The sequence below is a fragment of the Siniperca chuatsi genome, linkage group LG12 (assembly GCF_020085105.1).
Source record: "Siniperca chuatsi isolate FFG_IHB_CAS linkage group LG12, ASM2008510v1, whole genome shotgun sequence".
Taxonomy (NCBI): Eukaryota; Metazoa; Chordata; class Actinopteri; order Centrarchiformes; family Sinipercidae; genus Siniperca; species Siniperca chuatsi.
The window spans coordinates 27,809,877-27,825,930 of NC_058053.1; the positions used below are offsets into that span (position 1 = coordinate 27,809,877).

Here is a 16,054-nt window from a genome sequence, read left to right on the forward strand (position 1 = left end):
TTAACGTGTCCGACACTTTGGTTTCTGACCAAACACCTGCAGAGCTGATGACGCTCCCATCAGCCTCAGCTGTGTTTACTGCTGATTAGCTAATGTTAGCATGCTAACACACTAAACTAAGATGGTGAACATTATACCTGCTAAAAACAGACTAACTAAACGCACCAAAGTTCCTTTTAACCAAACTAAAGAGGTTAAATGTGACAACACCTTTAGTTTTGTTTTAATGTGTTTGTTAAAATTGATGTGAGGCAGGAAACCACTGCAGCCTTTCATCCCTTGTTATGATTTCATGCTTCTGTATTTTGTCATGTATCCAGGAAGAGTTGATTCTTCTTGTTGATGGCAACAACTTGATCTTGATTATTTCTCCCCCGTCCTGGACCGCTTACTTTTATTTCCACGCTGTCGCTTTGCAGTGTGTCATTACCCGGCTCCTAGGTCATGACGAATACGGGAATGGACACGAAGGGTGATGGTAAATTAAAGGTATTTATTGAGATAAAGTGCTCAACTAAAGAACTACAAATATGGAGAGTGTCAGTCAGTGGCATCAGTGATGTGGAAGGTGTTGGGAAGCGAAAGCAAAACGAAGCCAAACAAAGGAAGAGTGTGCAGCTGCTGGCTGGGATGAGAGAGCAGCGCTGGTTGGACTTTGGGAGGCACAGGTGCTTGAATTGTGCTGTTTGCCGCAACTGCGTTGCTGTGGTACCTTCAAGGACACATAAGAAAACAGGAACTGGCAAAACACTCCACCATCTCAATAGTTAGGTGACAGTGTCACCACTTCTGCTTCGGTTCTGACAGGAAACAAGTTTCATGTTCTTTTCGGCCCTCAAGAGGCTACAAGAAATGACTCCGAGACATTACAGTTTGTTTTGGTGATGCAACATCAGACTGTTTAGCATTCAGCCGGGAGCTGTACCTCTTGCCATATCAGCGTATAAACAGAATCAGCAGAGAAAACTGTAATTAAAATTGGGATTAGTTTTAGTTGGAGCACTGTGTACATGTTAACTCGCTTATCTTTCCTTAAAAACACACCTCCCAAAACATTGGGTTTTGTTTTTCCTTATTTTGTATACAGCGGTGTGAAAAAGTGTTCACCCCCTTCCTGATTTCTTATTTTTTTGCATGTTTGTCACTTAAATGTTTCAGATCATCAAACTAATTTAAATATTAGTCAAAGATAACACAAGTAAACACAAAATGCAGTTTTTGAATGAAGGTTGTTATTATTAAGGGAAAACAAAATCCAAACCTACATGGCCCTGTGTGAAAAAGTGATTCCCCCCTAAACCTAATAACTGTTTGCTCCACCCTTAGCAGCAACAACTGCAATCAAGCATTTGCAATAACTTGCAATGAGTCTTTTACAGCGCTGTGGAGGAATTTTGGCCCACTCATCTTTGCAGAATTGTTGTAATTCAGCCACATTGGACAGTACTTGTGTTATCTTTGACTAATATTTAAATTTGTTTGATGATCTGAAACATTTAAGTGTGACAAACATGCAAAAAAATAAGAAATCAGGAAGGGGACAAACACTTTTGCACACCACTGTATATACTGTATTTTATGTCGTAACACCGTCTCTCTTAAAAAATACATGAGGAAATAATGTGTTGACACAGTACAACACAGAAAATACCACTACAGCAGTTATTTATCCTCCAATTTTCCAGTTTTCATTATTTTCATTCCTACTAAATGCTCATGTTTTACCTCTCTGCAGCCCGTTCACATAGTTCCACCTGCCCATATATTAAATATGTTAACATCCACCTAATTTCAATTTTCTCATGAAACACCTGACTGAAAACGCCAAAACTTCCAAAAAACAATAAGTTGAAATATTAAAAGAAAGGTTTTTATGCTTAACTAAGGCGGAAATGTTGATGTAGTTTGTCACCGTTGCCTTTATTGATCCAACAGAGACAAACTGAGTGAATAACTGCTGACGTCATGAAGCATGAAGAGCTGAAAGCATCGGCTGTGTGTGGAGCGATGAGGAGGCTGGAGCCTTCCTCACATGAACACATGAAGCCAACAGAAACGTCATGTTTCCATCATGTTTCCATCGTCTGAGCTTTTAATGACGTCGTCTCGCTGCGTCCTCTTCTTCTGCGATGCTTTAACGGCAGCGGCTGGAGGATCAGCTCCACCAGCTGAACTGTTTATATTTCAGTGCTAATTTTAATGTGTGATATCAGTGGACTGTATAACGACACGATAATATAAATGAAGAAAAACTGTGATTTGTGTGCTGAAATGAACTAAAAGTAGTGGCTGCCTGGAAGCTAAGCCATTAATCTAAGAACTGAAGGTATTCTTTGTAAAACGCTCAGCAGTGAAGTGGACAGTTAGTTGATAATGGGCAAAAACAGCTTCGTGTTCCTTAGATAGCTCTGCTTGTTGCAGAGTAATGTTCTCTCTGTTTGTGGCTTCAGTAGACAGTATGTAATTAGTTGAGTTTTGTTGTTTTTTTGGTTCCTTTCAGCACAGTAACTCAGGTCACTCTGACATGTTCATTTCATTCTCTTCTCTCTTTCAAGAGCTGAAATGTAACTTTCCCTGCGAGCGTTTTGTTCGACTCTCCCACACACTTTCTGGACTGATTCAGTTTTTTAACATGTATATGGAAAAAAAACTCAAGGCTAAAGCTCTAACGTGATGTAACGGAGCTCTAGCTCCACAGATTCGACAGAGACAAGAGTTTAATGGTGTGACGTCAGCGTGGCGGGCAGCAGGTCCCGCCCCCGGGCAGCGTCACAGCGGGCCAAACTCGCCTCGGTGCTACGCTGTGCCGCCCACGAGCCCAATGAGATTATTTCAGGGTTTACCTATCAGGGTTCGTTTTTTATTTTTATTCACACGCTTGGTTTTGTCCTCGGGTTAGTCGAGAGGAGGAGGAGGAGGAATAAGGAGCGCTGATGTTTCCTTGTGGGAGCGTGCTGGCATTGTCAAGCCCGCTAATGCAGTGTGAGCTCCGGTTACGCTCTGATCTGATTGGACGTACCATCAGGACTTACACATTGCTGCACAGAGGAGGAGAGGGGGTGTACATGCACACACCGGCACGCATGAATGCACGCTATTTATGTGTGTGTGTGTGTGTGTGAGAACTTCTCCAAAATTACATAATCCAGACTGAAACATTCATGCGTTTCTTCACAACTGTGTTTCACAACACCAAACACGCTGAAACACACACACACACACACACACACACACACACTTCCCTGCTGCACTTTATTAACTTTTCACATAGTTTAAGGCGATAGCAGCAACTGCAGAAACCCGTGCAGAAAAAATATGGCAAATTTAGCGTTTTATCTATTCAATAAAACAAATTATCCATTTTCGATTGAAATGCAGTTACGGTAACTGGTAAAAATGTTATTGATATTATAACATGAATTCTTGATTGTCTTTCATGTAATATTGAAGAATGTGTGTGTAGTCAGTGCCGGGAGCTGCCGTGATGGCGGCATTGCTGCAGAGCATAACACATAAATCATCATCAGGTTATTTCACATCATACAGCGTAGTGATAAATACATTGTATAATGAGTTTATTTACTCCAGCACAAAAAGGCTCCTTTGAGGCAGCTGCCTGCCGAGCTAGGTCATGCTAGGTAGATAGCACGTTGAGCTAATTTTGGTTGTTGTTGGTGGGGCAGCATGATGCTCAGGAGTCACACTGTTGCCTCACACAAAGAAGGTCCTTGCGTTGCTTTGAGCTAAATGCTAACATCGCATGCTAACATGCTGATGTTTAGCAGGTATAATGTTCACCATCTTAGTGCAGCATGTTAGCATGCTAACATTAGCTAATTAGCAGTAAGCACAGAGTGCAGCTGAGGCTGATGGGAGCGTCATCAGCTCTGCAGGTGTTTGGTCAGAAACCAAAGTGTCGGACACGTTAACATGTCGACCTGATGGTGGCGCTAGATGGAAAGTCAGAGGATCAGCAGAGTTATTACAGTTCATCCTGAGGGGAGCATGAATGTCTGACTAAATTTCATGGCAGTCCATCCAGTAGTTGTTAAGATCAACATTGCCGTTCATTTTGCCGTGCTGCTAGCGTGGCAAAATAAAAAAGACTGGGATGCATGAAGACGGGAAATTAAATCAAAGAGGAAAAAGTGGAAGCGGATGAGAGAGAGGAGGAAAACAGGAAAGATGAAGCTCCCAGTGCCCAGCAGTAATAAACTGAGTCTGTAACTCTGTGTTCATGTGTGAAACTGTGTGAATGAGAGGCTCCGTCTGTTTCTGCAGGATCAGTGTAAACACTGTTGTGAATTTCCAGCGTTGCCTGTTGAACGTGAACACGACAAATATTGATTCACTGGAGTGGAAACGTCTTTTGACACAAACCGCGTTCATTACAAACCATTTCCTGCAAGGCTTGTTTTCACTTTTCCGCTGGGTGAAGTCTGAAGGAAGACATCTGCGTCACTCAGCAATGAAGTATTATTTTGTATTTTGACTTCCTGCTGACGATTTAACACGAGTTTATTTGAACAAGTGAGAAAACAGAAGAAACATACAAACTGTGCTGTGGAACAAACACAAGAAACTAAAGACATAAACATGTTGAAGCCATGTTTCCTTCTTACATATATAAGTACATTTATTCAGCTTTTCAATGTTCAACATTTACATAATTTAATTTAGCATAAAGACTTTGATTACTACCAATCAGCTGAAACAACAGTCTTCTATAGCTGTAATTTGTAGTTGTTTTTGCAACAATAAATGCGTTTCCATCCACTTGTTTTTATGCATATTTGTTAATTTGTTAATATTAATTTGGCAATAAAAACCTGAGTGGAAATGCTGGGAGTTTTTACACTTGGCTGAGGTGGAAAAGTTAGTGATTTGATGAAAACAAAACGCAGCAAAGTACCGTGGAAACAGACTGAGTGAATAACTGCTGACGTCATGAAGCCTGAAGAGCTGAGAGCATCAGCTGTGTGTGGAGCGATGAGGAGGCTGGAGTCTTCCTCACATGAACACATGAAACCAACAGAAACGTCATGTTTCCATCATGTTTCCCACATGGTTTCCCATCGTCTGAGCTTTTAATGACGTCATCTCGCTGCGCCCCACAGCATCCCAGTTGCTGCTTTGTTCAGACCAAATGAAGCAAACCACAGGTGTGAAATCGACCTTGGATTGACACCTGGCAAGTTTGTATTTTCAACAGTCTTCCAATGACAAATTGTACGAAAGCCTGAATGACTGAAGTGTTAATTGAGGACCGTGATACGATGGTCCTGGATCAGGTGGAACAGAGTAAAGAGCTCAAACTCTGCATGTAGCAGCTCAGAGGTGTTTCAGATCAATAAAAACACACACTGTAGTTGTGTGTGTGCGTGTGTAGCTGGTGTGTCCGTTAGTCTCCCTCCAGTTTCTAGATGATGAGCCACTGTAACACTCCCACTGGGAAACACTGAGCCGTCCGTCCGCCTACACACACACACACACACACACACACACACACAAGTATAATGCTGCTTTGACAAAAACACACACACAAGCTCAATCTGTCTACCTGTTCTGACTCACACAGATATTTTAACTAATATAAATCAAATGTGTTTCCAATCATTTTAATTAATTTGTCATTTAAATCTGTATAAAGCAGTTAAAACTAGCTGACTGTATATGAAGCAGTTAAAACTAGCTAACTGTGTATAAAGCAGTTAAAACTAGCTAACTGTGTATAAAGTAGTTAAAACAAGCTAACTGTGTATAAAGTAGGTAAAACTAGCTAACTGTATATAAAGCAGTTAAAACTAGCTAACTGTGTATAAAGCAGTTAAAACTAGCTAACTGTATATAAAGCAGTTAAAACTAGCTAACTGTATATAAAGTAGTTAAAACAAGCTAACTGTGTATAAAGTAGTTAAAACAAGCTAACTGTGTATAAAGTAGGTAAAACTAGCTAACTGTATATAAAGCAGTTAAAACTAGCTAACTGTGTATAAAGTAGTTAAAACTAGCTAACTGTGTATAAAGTAGTTAAAACAAGCTAACTGTGTATAAAGTAGTTAAAACTAGCTAACTGTGTATAAAGCAGTTAAAACTAGCTAACTGTATATAAAGCAGTTAAAACTAGCTAACTGTGTATAAAGCAGTTAAAACTAGCTAACTGTGTATAAAGTAGTTAAAACTAGCTAACTGTGTATAAAGCAGTTAAAACTAGCTAACTGTGTATAAAGCAGTTAAAACTAGCTAACTGTATATAAAGTAGTTAAAACTAGCTAACTGTATATCTCCCGGTGTTCCACCGTTTTGTTGTTTCTCCCATAATTTGTATGTCCCTCAAACTTTATTATGAATACACGGATCCAAGTTTTGGATGTTTGTCTGACCAAGTTGCCAGATCGTCTATGAAACACAATCCACACACATACAAATTCAACCCATCTGTCACCGCAACCTGGCAATCCACACCCCGATCTAAGGGCCGTGTGCACAGCTGCTCTCTGCTAAGGCCGGCTAAGTTAACATCAGCTAACTTAACTTTCGCTATTGTCAAAATGTCAGGGCAGGACAGTGTTCCACCTAAAAAATCTAAATACACCTGCAAACTGGGTAGGACACGCAACGGAGAAATATGCTCATGCGCTTTCTAGCCGAAAGTCAGATATTTAGATTGATACCATGTCTGTACGGTCAATATGAAGCTACAGCCAGAAGCCACTTAGCTTAGCTTCGCTTAGCTTAGCCAAGACTGGAAACAAGGGGGGAAACATCTAGCCTGGCTCTGTCCAAAAGTAACAAAATCAGCACCTAAAGCTCACTGATTAACACGTTATGTAAAAACAACAATTTGTAGTTTTGCGGTGGGATATGTGACTATTTACACTTGTGTGCTAAGCTAAGCTAAGCTAAGCTGACTGTAGCTTCATATTGACCGTACAGACATGAGAGTGGTATCAATCTTCTCATCTAACTCTTGGCAAGACAGCGAATGAGCATCTTTTCCTTTAACCACAGTTTATTTGCGATAACTACAATCTTTCCACACCGTAGTTGCCAGATACAGATATTGTCGAAAGCAAGAATTTAAAAAAGATTGGCATGGATCATAAAAACAAACGCTATCTTACATAATCCAGGGCTTTTACAGATTTGTCCAATATCGACATCCATGTCTGGCAATACAGCTGGTACATTTACAGTCCTGCATACGAGGACAGTAAACAAGCAGAGTCTTTGTCACATTAAAATGGATTTTGCAGTAAAAAGATTAACTGGCTGCCAGATTTTTACTCACACTGACACAATAACAGCAAAGACCAGCGCTGGCTCTCTGTCACCAAAGCAACTAATCCAGAGCTGCTGTTGTGATCTGAACACAACAATCACAGTCTAATAATCACACAGATACAACACGGAGCTGAGGGTTGGCGTGGGGTTTTTATGTCCATGTGGATTTTAAATGCTCCTTTCCTGTTCTCTTCTTTCCTCCTTTTTATAACCCAGAAACTGATCTTTCCCTCATCGGGACGGAAAGACGAGCAACATTCTTCAAACCGGGCTGAATCAGGGTTTGGATCTGGGTTTAGTTCGGAATCAGGGCCTGTATTTATCAAACCGCTAAAAGTGAAATTTTGGACTTTATCAAAGTTCTTTAGACTTAAAACTGCCGTTAAATTTAACAGAGCTAAGGAGGAGGTTGAACCTGCAGTTCAGAAACAGGTGAGCGCACACCTTGTGACGCATGCATTTAATCAGTTTTAGCCTTTTATGTGCATTTGATTTGAACGTTACACATTTATCAGGGGTGCAAACAGCTCAACTAAAGCTGACGTTCATTTTTGTTTGCATTCACTTGCTCCATGCATCTTCTTTGTGTTACAATGTGTAACAAATTACGATAACATTGGTCATTGTGCTTTTCCACAATATCCATAATAACGGGAGAATAAAATAAAATAGAAATGTTATGTAACTCTTTGTATTGACAATAAGCCTACTCAAAATCTGTTTATTTATCTTATAGATACCTGATACTTAGATAATGTCGTATTTGCATCTGTACTACAAAGAGCACCGGGCTTTAATATCTTCAGCAAGGCTCAACAATAAGGATTGCTCTGGCAAGTAAAATGCCATATCGGGCAAGTAAGTCTAGCAGCTCGTGCGAGTGGTACAAAAGAATAAAACGTGTTTTTCCGGCGCTGATGATGGAACCGGGCTGAGGACCTCCGACAGACGCAGCGCAGTCAGCATCAGGTGGAGATTACTCCAGCTGACGACAACTACGCTCGTTACTGTAAGAAAGTGCAATAAAACCTCCGCAGTAAAAAGCCAATACTTTATCAATACTCCTGTTCAACAAGCAGAACCGTGAACATGTAGAAAGCGATATTTTAGTCTGCTCTGTCTGCAGTCTGTCATATGTTTTACACAACCACAGCGCGCTAGCTCGGCTAATGGCGAAATGTTACAAACAAGCTAAAACGAAGCTGTCTGTGCGTGGTCTAACTGTTTCTAAGTTTGCCACGAATCTTAAAATTTGGCACATTCTTGTAAACTTCCTGCTGGATGAGACACACCAGCCCCTCCTCCCTCCGCCAGGTAACTCACCTGCAGTGAGTCACAGCAGCAGCAGAGGGAGGAGGACAGAGGACAGGAGGACGGACTGATGCTGGCTGATGATCAGAAAGAACGAAGACTTCACTCCGTGTTTCGATGTCAGCAATGCGATTTAGATTTGTTTCCAGTGAAATATTATTGAGTTTATATATTAGTGACTTTGCTGCTCTAGAAACAACATTTAGTTATATTTAAAATATACAATTCCAAACCTGTTCTGAATATATTCTTTTTTTTTTTTAAAAAGCAATTATTTAGTAATGAAAAAGAACCGATAAGAGTATTGCTAAGAATAGTTGTATCAATAAAATCCTAACGATGCCCAGCTCTACTCACGAGAAAATGGCGGCGGGTAAAGACAGTTTATGTAGATAAGAATGTTTGTTGCTTTGCATCTATGACACACTGTGTCCTTGTCCTTGTTGTTTACTTTATTTATAAAGATTAAACATGACAATTAACTTGAGTTTTTGTTGTTATTTTGATAACCGCTAATAAATAAAACAGTTTGTATAAGGGCAAGCAAAAATTGACTTCGGGCAAGTAGATTTCTGACCCACAAAAAAACCTTAACGTTGCTTCAGTCTTTCACTAATGCTCGACAAAAATTAACTGTAAATAAAAAATATTACTGCAAAAACAAAGCTGGCAATACCTTTATTTTCAGCCCTGAGTCTGCAGGTATTGCTTTCAGGCTGCATCCAGCCAAAGAGGTAAGGCAGCCTGTAGGTGAAACCCAGGGCAAAAAAAGTCCTAATGCACTCGCTGCACCACTTGCTGCTAGTAACTGATGACAACTCAGATGAGTGAATCAATATTATTATCAACTCAGCTTTCTCTTAAGTGAGAGAATCAACCTGAAACAATAAAAGTGAGTGGAGAGTGCGTCTTTGGGTGAATGCAGTCTATAAAGGTCCTCGCAGTTATAGTAATACAAACATCTGCGCTGCAGCGCTGCACAGACTGAATCACGGCAGGTATGAGCCGTCAGAGCCGTCAGAGCTGTGCAGTAGTTTTGGGGTTCAACAGTTTTTCACCTCAGATCTGGATCTTCATCGTCACTCATCACTTCATCCACAAATCACTGCAACTTTAGCAGAGCAGAACGTCGGATTTCCCCCGTCTGAATCGTTTCACTGCGGCCCTTCAGGCCTCAGCAGCCAGAGACAACAAGCTCGAAAGGGATGACACGCTCCCAAACCCCTCCCCGACGAGATGTGAAATCCCGGGTTCCAGCTGAAACACGGCGGCAGTGAGCAGGTGGCCTCCACCGACCCTGTCTCCCAGGCGACGTGATGCTGAATTACCATTTTAAATCATAATGTGGAAACGTTTTTAGTCGCAAAATGCACCCGTCTCCTAGAAATTATGTGTATATACTGATCCCCCGTTACAGAGCTTCATAGTGAGTTTCAGCTCGTTGTTTATCTGTCCGCAGCAGGCAAAGGCTCACTGTACACTACACTCCTATTATATTATTATATATCTTTGTCTTCCTTCTATTTGGTAGATAATCATGCTCTAAGTTTAGGAACTACAGTTCCCATAATGCTCCTGTCTGCAGTGGACCCGTGGACGGACAGACAGCCGTCTCTGGATCACTGTGAGACTGAAGGAAACTTAAAAACAGCAGGATTCTCAGGCAGGTTCTGCAGTGATAAGCGTCTTTTCTTCAAATTAATAACCGTATTTATGGAGCTTTATTCGTGACGGAGATAATATCCTCGGACACCTGAAAGAAATCATCGCTTTTACGACCTGATTGCAGTGTAATAAAAATCACTTTAAAGCTGCGAGTCATTTCGGGCTTTTAAAATGACGAGTTTTGCATAAAGATTGATCGTCTGAAACATTGTGCGATCAGTTTTCAGGCTGCGGCGTTTCTTTTAAGTTCCTCTGTTGCATTTTGAAATCAAACCCCGAAAGTCTCCCTCTCTCTTCCCCTTCATCTCTTTTGTGTCTAAAGTGTCTCCCTCCCCTCTGTTTTCTCTCACTCGATCCCCTTTCATCTTCTTTCCCACTTCTGTCAAGGTCTTTCTTTTCCGTCTTGTGTCTCTGACTTCATGTATTTAGAGCAGAGCGTTGCCATCAGGGAGAAAGGGGAGAAGACCAAAAACTAGCTTTCAAATTCTAGATTCTGTGTAAGTGTGGGGTGATGGATGCTCGCGGGGCTTATATAAAGAACACAGTGGATTTCTGTACATGGTTTTTATTTCACACTTGCTTTTGCAACGTCCGTTTCCCATGCCAATAAAGCCCCTTTGAACTGAACTGAATTGAATCCAGGCGCTCGTATCAACGATGTCACCTCGACAAATAACATTTGATCAGCTGGAAACGAGGCAGACGGCAGTTTAAGGCTAATAATGATATTTTCTCTTTGTACATAACTCTCATACAAAGTGTGATTCTCTCTGTTTCTTCCTGTCTCGCGCCTTCAGTCTGTATGATGAATAATAATTTGAGTTTCTGCTTGTTGTGTAGGTTTGCCACTGCTGCTATTGCTGGTTATTTAAAAAAAATATTTTGGGAAATTAACTTCTTTCCTTTCTTGCCGAGAGTTAGATGAGATGATTGATACCACTCTCATTCTCTGTACGCGAAATATGAAGCTACGACCAGGAGACAGTTAGCTTAGCTTAGCATAAAGACTGGAAACAAAGGGAAACAGCTAGCCTGGCTTCTTCCAAAGGTAACAAAATCCACCTGCCAGCACTGCAGCTCACTAATTAAAGAGTTATCTGGTTCGTTTAAGTTGCAACAAACCACACAGCCCGCCGTAAAACCACAAACTGAAGATTTACAAGATATAACATGCTAACTTTAGCTCTTTAGCTCGATGCTGCACCAGCTAGTCACTAACTGATAGACAATTCTGAATAAACCACCTGAAAGTCAATCAGAAATGAATATTGTTCCATGGCTGTGGTACAAGTGTGAATAATTGATCTCATTCATTTATTTGTCTTTAGGGTCCATGTAAAGTGCTGTACATCTTTGTTGTTTGCTATCAGCTGTTTAGTGTTTCTGCTAGTTGAGAGCGGAACCAACAGAAAGTCATTTGACATCACATCAGCATTTTGATTGGTTGATTCCTGCATGAACCAGTTACAAAGCTCAGATGGTTTCAGCTTCGTGCACCTTTTCTCTCAACTACAGTTTTGAGCAACGACGCAAGAAAAAGTTGAATGCGCGGCTTCCTTATGTTGAGTAGTTGTAATAAACTAATAAAGTACTTGTTTAATCATTTAGTCTATAAAAGTGTCCAGAACTCACTGTGACGTCTTCAAATGTCTCGTTTTGTCCGACCAACAGTCCAAAGCTCAAAGACATTTCATTTAAACTGATATAAAACGCTACAGAAGCTGCTTTATAAATGGCTTGCGTGATTAATCGATCGTCGTTTCTTTATGTAGAGAATGAAACGGGCCTGAGGTCGACTGGGATGGAAAGCAAATGAAGTGAAAAACCCCTCAGACTGAATCACTCCAGCTGCTTTTCTGTCAAACCGTAATGAGAATTATCCGTCTTTGACTCTTCTGCAGCAACAATGTCTTTCCACCCTCACTGTGTCTGTCAGTCTCCAACCTTCTCGCCCTCTTCCTCCTCCTCTTCCTCTCCCCTGCTCCATCTCTTTCTCTCACTTCCCTCCTATTTGTTACGAGCAGGTAATGAGAACACGGCGTGAGGAAGATTGCTCAGTTTATCTCCTCCTACCCGGTTCCTGTTGATGTGGAGCGCATCAGCTATCCAAAACTTTTTTTTTTGGCCAGTTTTTTATTAGACTTATCGTAAGGTGTGACTGCAGACGCTGCGGAAGGAAAATGCCAATTTAGCAACAACAAAAATAGGAATTTGGGAAGGAAACCAAATTATAGACAGCACATTTCATCACCAGGGAGATCACGACTCAAGGCGACCCTATTTCCTGGACTTCGCCGCTGAGAAAACAATATGGATTTTTAGGTACACAAAAGACAATGATACAAGTTGAACTGCTGTAGTGGCCGCAGGCAACGCAGTCAGACCTCAGACTCAACCCACGGAGGAGAGGCTGTTCATGAGGAGTGGAGGCAAAACCGCACTTTCCTCCCACACCGTGACAGACAAATGGAAAAATAAAGTTTTAGCCCCGGACTTAATGGAAAAGTTGACACATTTAAAAGTGAACAGGTAGTGTCAAACAGCAGCGCCTGTCTGGTGAAATACCTGACAGACTGTACCTGCGCTGCCTGCTGTGAGCTGCTGGAAACCACTGGGAGAAATACAGACCAAGGGAACAAGAATTTGAATGTTTGGTAGATTTTATGTTGATAAAAGCTTTTCTTCATAGCAAAAATGTAATTGTGTACCTCCAGGACTGATAACAGCTGAACCATAATGAGACAGCTGTTAATAAAGTCGGGGGGGAACCTTTTTAGATTTCAGAATCCAAATTGTTATTGAAAACTCATCTATATTCAGTCTTGACATGTCTGTCTCTCGGCCGGTCCAACACTTTGGTCCAGACTGAAATATCTCAACAACTATGGGATGGACTGTTCGAACATTCGTGTTCCCCAGAGGTTGTATCCTCATGATCTCGGCAATCCTCTAACTTTTCCATGAGGTTCACATTTGTGGTTTTCAGTGAAATATCTCAACAACTGTTACATGGACTGTGATGAGACGTGCTTCATCGTTCATGCTCCCCTCAGGATGAACTGTAATAACGCTGCTGATCCTCTGACTTTCCATCTAGCGCCACCATCAGGTCGACATGTCAACGTGTCCGACACTTTGGTTTCTGACCTGCAGAGCTGCTGACGCTCCCGTCAACCTCAGCTGCGCTCTGTGTTCACTGCTAAACATCAGTATGTTAGCATGCTGATGTTAGCATTTAGCTCACAGCACTGCTGTGTCTAAGTAGCCTCACAGTGCTGCTAGCATGGCTGTAGACTACTAGTGTTGTTTGACATATATTTGGCATATACCAAGAGATGAATGAACAATTAACACAGGGACACAAGAGTAAAACTTATCAAATGCAGAGATACATATGTATGTATATATATATACATACATGTGTGTATATATATGTACATGTGTATATACTGTATATACTGAGATACAGAACATCAGCACAGTATTACTCTTACTGTTAAATTATTCAAATCAGTTTACATTGTTGTATGAAATTAATTTAGCTGCATTATTTAGTTGTGTGATTACAGTTTTTTTCTGCTGCTGCTTGGAAATTAACAGGATTTATACTGAGACACTTTTTACTGTTTTAACGAGAAGAGTAGTTCACAGAAACAGGGAAGGAGGTTTTTAAGCCCTCTCCCCCTTCACACAGTTTGGCTCCATATTTGCAGCAAATTAATGTTGTTTGCTGCCTTTCTTGTCTAATGGTCATACTCTCAGCAATCTGTGTCCTGTACCTCTGCTGGATCAGGTTATTCTGGGTTTGTAATTTTCTTCTCATCTCTGTGCGGTGTCCTTCCTCTCTGCAGGGATCTCCATGCCCATTCCTGTGCTGGGACTCAGAGACCACTCCAAGGTCTTCAAAGATGGCAGCTGCCTGCTGACAGATAACAACTTCGTGCTGGTCGGCTCCTTCGTGGCCTTCTTCGTGCCCCTCACCATCATGGTTGTCACCTACTTCCTGACCATCAAGGCCCTGCAGAACGAAGCCACCCTCTGCTTAGACCAGCTGGTCCCGCGGCCCAAATGGAGCACGACGTTCACTTTGAGCTTCTTACCGCAAACCTCGCTGTCCTCTGAGAAGCTCTTCAGGCGCTCGATAAGCCGTGAGGCGGGTGGCAGAGGAAGCAGCGGTGGACTGGGAGGCGCCCGCGGGAGTGTCTCTGGCTCGCTGTTTGGACGCCGCACCATGCAGTCAATCAGCAACGAGCAGAAGGCGTCTAAGGTCCTCGGGGTGGTGTTTTTTCTCTTTGTGGTCATGTGGTGCCCGTTTTTCATCACCAACGTGCTGGTGGTGGTGTGTGACCCGGCGACGTGCGACGCAGGACTCATGGGAGGCCTGCTGAACGTTTTCGTCTGGGTGGGATACTTGTCCTCTGCGGTCAATCCGTTGGTCTACACACTGTTTAATAAAACATACCGGGCGGCATTCCTGCGCTACGTTCGCTGCCAGTACCAGCCGGAGAAGAAGCGTCTTCAGCTCATACTGGTGAACACCATCCCGCCGCTGGCTTACAGCTCCACCCAGCTGCCCCTGAGCGACGTAGGGAAGTTACAGAACGGAGCGACGCACTCTAGTGGCGAAGTGAAGGACTTCTCTTTACCTGGACAGGAAACGGAGAAGGGTAGGCCGGACAAAAGTCACGGAGACAAGGACGAGAGCTGCGTGTGAGCGTGACTGAAACTGAAATTAAAAAACCTGCTTCGAGGTCTGTCCTGTGCAATTCACGGATTAGATAAAACTTTGAACTTCTGTGGTCACATCGCACTTGGGAGTGAAGGGTTCGAGGTTTAAAGACAAAGTGCCAAAGACAAAGTGCCTCCCAGTCAGGATTTTAGAAATACTGAGTTCCCCAACCTCTCGAGAAAATAGAAAATATAGTGCAAAACTTTGCATTTCAGTGCATTCAGAGCAACTTGCATTGCAATTCCAGTGCTCAGATTCATTCTGCTTCTGATCGATGCCTCACCAACAGGGTCTGGATCAGCTGAGTCAAGTTTGTGAGTTCCTTCTTACAACAAAAACACCTTTTGATAACCATTTACCCCAAAAATAAAGTCAATCAGTGCTTGTTTCATGGATTCAAACCCTTAAAGTCTTTGGTCTCAGTGCTGCTTCACAGCCTTCTGCCACAAAATAAACATATTATTATTATTATTATTGAGTCCATCAATATGTTCCAGTCTGAGAGCAAATGAGACAGATGAAAAGGAGGGACAGTCCATGTAAACGATGTGAGACACTCTTGGGCATATGGGCGCTACAAAAAGTGACATAATTGACCCATTTTTTAAAGAAACTCTTAACAAAAGGGTAAACAAATTCATAGATTCTTCACATTATTTCATTTTTCACGGATGCCCAGCTGCAGTGACCTCAGCTGCCCCTTCATTTCAGTCAGGTGGCCTCTACCTCCCATCATACCTTTGGGTGGATCAGCGGGGATTAGACTGGATTTCCTGCCACTTTATCAGATGTTAGTGTCGGGGGAGGGAGATCCAGGATGAGCCTGACACACCGGACTGCAGACTCTTGCAGAGGTCAGATAAAGCTGCCAAAAAGGGAAGGAAAGCTGCCGCTTCTGTGTTTTCTGTTGGAAATAACACGGAGAATAAATGTCCGAAAGCAGATGCTCGTAAGATAATTGTTACAGAGAGACAACATGAATAAATCTATATTTGTATTTTGTGCAGATATATGTGAATAAATGTACATGATTGTTGAGGTTAAAAAGTTTTGTTATTTACAAGC

At 41.9% G+C, this 16,054-nt stretch overlaps 1 protein-coding gene across 4 annotated transcripts in view; it reads left to right on the forward strand.

Moving 5' to 3' along the window:
* The window catches only part of htr2aa (5-hydroxytryptamine (serotonin) receptor 2A, genome duplicate a), a 67,259-nt gene extending 51,799 nt beyond the window's left edge, over window positions 1–15,460 (forward strand). For all 4 annotated transcript variants that reach the window (XM_044217540.1, XM_044217543.1, XM_044217541.1 and 1 more), the window contains exon 3: window positions 14,112–15,460. In XM_044217540.1, the coding sequence (XP_044073475.1) occupies window positions 14,112–14,974 (863 nt within the window). In that variant the 3' untranslated portion in view covers window positions 14,975–15,460. The remainder of the gene's footprint in view (window positions 1–14,111) is intronic.
* Window positions 15,461–16,054: the final 594 nt, after the last annotated feature.